Source organism: Humulus lupulus, chromosome 8 (assembly GCF_963169125.1).
Source record: "Humulus lupulus chromosome 8, drHumLupu1.1, whole genome shotgun sequence".
In the NCBI taxonomy this organism is placed as follows: Eukaryota; Viridiplantae; Streptophyta; class Magnoliopsida; order Rosales; family Cannabaceae; genus Humulus; species Humulus lupulus.
In genome coordinates, this window is record NC_084800.1 from 64,927,239 (window position 1) to 64,932,533 (window position 5,295).

The 5,295-nt window shown below is 31.9% G+C and overlaps 1 protein-coding gene across 1 annotated transcript; it reads right to left on the reverse strand.

Annotated features, from left to right (window-relative positions):
• Window positions 1–882: 882 nt before the first annotated feature.
• Window positions 883–3,735, reverse strand: LOC133797568 (uncharacterized). Its single transcript, XM_062235511.1, has 4 exons — window positions 3,569–3,735; window positions 2,276–3,116; window positions 1,527–1,688; window positions 883–1,438 (listed from the first exon to the last, which is right to left on the reverse strand). The coding sequence occupies exons 2-4, from the start codon at window positions 3,104–3,106 to the stop codon at window positions 1,181–1,183; spliced, it is 1,251 nt and encodes a 416-aa protein (XP_062091495.1). The 5' UTR covers window positions 3,107–3,116; window positions 3,569–3,735; the 3' UTR covers window positions 883–1,180.
• Between the last annotated feature and the right edge of the window lie 1,560 nt (window positions 3,736–5,295).

Genomic DNA, 5,295 nt, shown 5'->3' on the forward strand with positions numbered 1-5,295 from the left:
ACCTTATGTTAAAATTTATATTTCTAAACAATAAGCTAAACTTATAAAATCCATAATTTTCTCTATGAGTTTCTAGCTAAATCCAGGATTTGACCAATATTTACGAAAACTAAAATACTACAGCGCAAGCTACTACTATCTAACTAAGTAAAATTTCGAGACGCTATAGAGATAGGGTCGACCATGGAGGTTTAGCCCAGATTTAGAAATAGATAAGAAGAAGAAAAAGTCAGCCATGGAGGTTTTGCACCTTAGATCTACAAATAGATAAAGTAGAAGATGAAGAATGAGAAAGAGAAGTTGAAGATGGTCGACTTGGAATCATTAGATTATTGATGGTGGTGGTGGTTGTTATGGTTCTGATTAGGTTAGAGTTGTTGGAGGCTGGGTAGGGAGAGAAGAAACAGAAGAGGAGAAAACAAGGAGAGAGAATAAAATAACTTAATTTGAATATTTTTATTTTAAAATTAATTTAATTTATTTTTTATTATAAAATTTAATTATTAAATTATTAAAAATAGGGGTATTTTAGTCATATTGAAAAATTATTTAACAAAAATCAGACTCATGGTATCATTTTATTCTATTTTACAAAACACGGGGTCTAATTTGTCATTTAACAAAACGTAGGGGCTGATCGAATATTCGAGCAAAACAAAGGATCCAAACTGGTATTTTCTCTTAAATACCATAACTAAACTAAGAATAATTAAAGGGACATTTATTGACCTATTAAAAAATGAGAGACATACGCTGCAATTTCTCTTATTTGGAGTACCGAAAGGATGATTGAAGCTATGATTCCGGCATTGGAACTAATTGTTGTGCCCATAAAGTCGATGGGAACTCAAGTTTAGGTATACTAAACTCAAATGGTAGATGTAAGCAAAAAGGTGAACTTTATTACATGCATAACTCATATTTTATTACATAACAAACTTATACTTTTCTACTCATGACTGCAGAGTATACATAATGATATTTAAACTAATTATAAATTCCAGTATATATTGTTGCTACCATTAAACAGAAACCAGGCACAACCATTCTCACATCATATTTTACAGAATATAAGTTTAAAGCAACACGTGACATTGGAATTCACACGCGAGGTATGGTTATTAAAGATAGACAAGTAAACAACGTTAGATTACAAAAGTAAAAACAGACACTCAACAACTCAGACAGGAGAGTGACCAGAGATCTTCAATGTGTTGGGCAATTGGTCTGCAATGAAAATGTGAAATAGCGCCATAACTCCAGTGTGTGATTGGGTGCTATTGTACTTGGACTCAAGAACCAATGTCTCACCATCGAGTATTTTGACTGAGCCTGGTTTAGGATAACAAGCAGACATTCCCACAACGTAACCGGCCTCATTCCCTGCTTCCTTTCCTTTTCCGTAGATTGGATTCGACGAACATATCACCCTTCCATCCTGAAAATCACAGTTCAAATTGTTAATAGTCCCATATTTATAGATTTATAAGAGCACGAAAACAGTTTGGAAAAGCAAAAAGAGTCACCTCTCCATATAATGTTGAACCAGCTCCCCCGGGATGCTGATGAGCAGCACCATACACAACATATCCACCGGTTGGTATGCTGACCCTTGTGCTTTTGGTGTCGATGCATCTGTCCCCAGTCATACCAGTGTCATTGCATGACTCCACAACTTCGTATTCGATCTAACAGACAAGAAAGTTTGGTTAATTAAGCTAATCAAAATGGGGTTGAATTGATAAATTTTCACAACTACTGCACAATTAGTATAAGCTTTTTGTGGATTTAAGTGTCCAGTTGACTTCTATTAAAAGTATAGTGTCTCTCATAGAAAGTGTGAAAATATTGAACCATTTATAAGAATTTATGAGAATATGAGTTACCCCACTTCTTACTACTAATTGGTTTTAAGATGAACCTCATCATTCTTAACAATTCCAAATTATTATGTGCATATATGTACTCTAGAAATTATTTAGATCTCAAATGGACTCAAAGCATCTAAGATAAGTTATATAAGGTCTTTCCTAATGTGTCATTCTGTTTCTAACCTAAACATCATGTAGCTTTTCATGGAAACAGACTGCAATAACTTAGAACAAAATCTTACATAATTTTCTCCTATACTAAGCATCTGATGTAATAGAATAATCCACTACTCTCTTTCGAAAAAAAAAAGAATAATCCAGTACTAGTCAAGATTAACATCCATTACAGTAGTCCAGTGTGTGTATAAAATTCAGGTGTTAGTAAGGAGGTAATATTCACTTACTTGGCAATCATGTTTAGCAGAGTTCAAACCATTCCAGGTATCAGTAACATCAAGAATATATATCTTCAGCGGCAAAACAGAATCAGTCCAATCAATCCATTCCACAGTATATCTGAGGTAGAGGCTTCTCTTGACCCCCTGAAAGCCTTTTCTCACTCTACATTGTGTTTGGTCATAGCAACACAAAAGGCCTCCTTTATAATCTGACCTCAGAGGCCGACCATACTCATCCTTGGAGATGTTATACAGATCACATCTGCACTCAGTGCATCCGAATATATCGACCGCGCCTCGCGTATCGATTGCGTGCACATTGAGCAGCCATCTCTCCTCATAGCCATCAGGGATTTCAGCAGGATTACCAACTTCAACTCCATAAGGATCAGGAACAAAAGTAGGCGTTTTTCTTGCTTCGGAGCCAATACCATAATACTGCCCAAGAATATCATCCTGGCATATTCCACTATTTCGGACAAATATGACTTTTGACATATTATGTTTCTGAAAGACATCTTTGGGTTGATAAGATCGAACAATGACCCAATGGTGAAGATAAGTTTCATGAAGAGGAATAGGGTCCCCTGCCTCATCAACCACGTCAGCAATAAAACTCTTGAGAGCAATATGACCTCTTGGAAAGTCAATGTTGTAGAAAGTTTTGTTCGCCACTGATCCTGGTTCCAGCTCAATCTTCGGGGATCGAAAAACCATTGATTTCATCTTAGTCATTTGAAGAGAATTTGAACATGATATGGTCGATGTGAATACTAGTAGTATTACTACTAGTAATGCTGCTACTGATAAAGACCTGCCTCTGAAAGGGTGCACCATTTTGTTCTGCCTGTTATGAAACCACCAAGAACAACATTAAAACGTCAACGAAGACTTATGACATGAAGTTTAATCAAAGTTTGAACTTTGCCAATACTACGAATTCTGCAACAACAACAAAAAAAACCATTTTTGTGGTCTTTTTAAACTGTGTGCTGAAAATCTTTGAGTAAAAAATTGTGAAGAACTAGCTTAACAGATAACACTAGATAACACCAATCCCAGAAATGAAAAGAATAGCATAGCAGCACTAGTAGATGCTAATCTATCACCATAAGAATAGGAAATTATAAAGAAACAATAAACAAATCAGTAATGGTGATGGGGAAAAAAACAAAATATCAGCATATAGTAGAGATCAGGATTTTAATAAGATGTTAGAAAGAAAATAATAATTTTCTATAAAATGGTTTTGGCTATGATAATGGTTTTAGGAATAAAAAAATCTGCGGAAGAACGTACCAAAGATAACAGTATAGGGTACGACAATAACCAAAGATCACAGGGCACAGCTTTGAAGCGATGGAAGTGCTGCTATATATATACTGTGACGTGACTTTATGCAGGTTGCCGTTGATGATAGTTATATTAAAAATAATTAGTTGTATGTTGGTTAGGTTATTATTACAATAAAATTATGCAAGAAAACATTATAACAACTGAAATTATTTAACCAATTAAATTTATTTAAGGCAAAACTCACTGTTTTTAAAAAATAATGTCATATCAGTTAGTGTAATATTTTAGTACTTAATTTATTTTAATGCACATATCACCATTTCATAATGGCATAGTTTATTATTTTTTTAATTATTTTATATTAAAAAGTATTAATTATTTTAATTTATTTAATTTTTTTTTAAATTAAACATATATATTAAACTGGTACTCGATGGGGCCTTGAACCCGAGACGAGACGGGGATGGGGGAGGCATCCCTACCCCACCTCGCCGGTTTACATCCCTAGCTTACATGTGTTCCTATGTTTTTATATTTTCAACAATATGAATATTCATTCGCGTGTTTAACAAGGTAAAATAAAATACCTCGTCGTTTTAAATTTAGCCAAAATTATTATTGATAATAACATGTTACTTTCGGATTAATTACTTCAAATAATTCAAAATTTTATACCATTATTGATTAAAGATTGCCTTTATAGTTTACTTACGGCCTGTGTGTGCATTCGAGATTGATTTTAGGTTGCCATTGTTGAATAATATAATGCATTATTTATAGTAATTTTCAGGGATGTAGCTAGAATTTACATTAAAGAGTTATTCATTTTCAGGGATTCTATGGTAGGGCTTCAGCTCTTTTGTATTTCTGATTCGTAAATAATTTTCGGTACGATTTTTTTTATGATCGTGTATATTATAGTTATTTAAAGCATTCTGCAAATTTTCAGAAAATTCCGAATAATTTACAGTGCTGAAAACTAAGTTCAAACATGTTATTTTTCACTCGCATAAAAAAAATTAGTCATGCATGCAACAACTTGTTTTTAAACTAGTTTTCGGCACTGTAAATTATTCATAATTTTCTAAGAATTTACTGGATACTCAATAACTACAATATACATGGTCATAAAAAAATTGCGCTGAAAACTATTTATGGGGTGAGAACAAAAAAGAGCATCACTGGTATGGCTCTTTTTGAAGCCCCTACCATAAAAATTTCCTATGTTATAACTCTTATTCAATTTTTTATTTATTTTGTAAAACAATTTTATTTTAATAAATTTAGTTTACTTCTTAATACTAATTTAAAAATAAATCTATATTTTATCTTATTCTTTAATTCAAAGTTTTATATTTTTTACAAGTTTGTCATTAATTGTTATATTGGCATCTATTAAAGAATTTTTCATTTATTTAAAAGTCAAAATTAATTAGAACTTTTTTTATGTTTTTAATAAACATTAAATTAAATTAATTATAGTTTCATCTTTTTATGATAATTTAAATTTATGTGCATTAGAGCACAATTACAAATATTATCTCAAATATAATATTTATTTATGTTTTTGTATAAAATTTGGCAATATATTGGCATCATCTATGGAGATTATCTAAATTTTCCAGCTTACTTAATAAATGAAAGATGTCATATTTTGCTACTCCGAAATTCTCTCTTATTATAAAATATATATACACAAATATAATTACTAGATAAGAGCACTTAAATGG

Excerpts from the sequence above, each read along its gene's own strand:
- LOC133797568 (XM_062235511.1), bottom strand. The coding sequence starts at position 3,106 with ATGGTGCACCCTTTCAGAGGCAGGTCTTTATCAGTAGCAGCATTACTA. Across the intron at positions 1,689-2,275 it reads CTGCTAAACATGATTGCCAA|ATCGAATACGAAGTTGTGGA; the intron begins GTAAGTGAATAT and ends CTTGTCTGTTAG. Across the intron at positions 1,439-1,526 it reads GTTCAACATTATATGGAGAG|GATGGAAGGGTGATATGTTC; the intron begins GTGACTCTTTTT and ends TGTGATTTTCAG.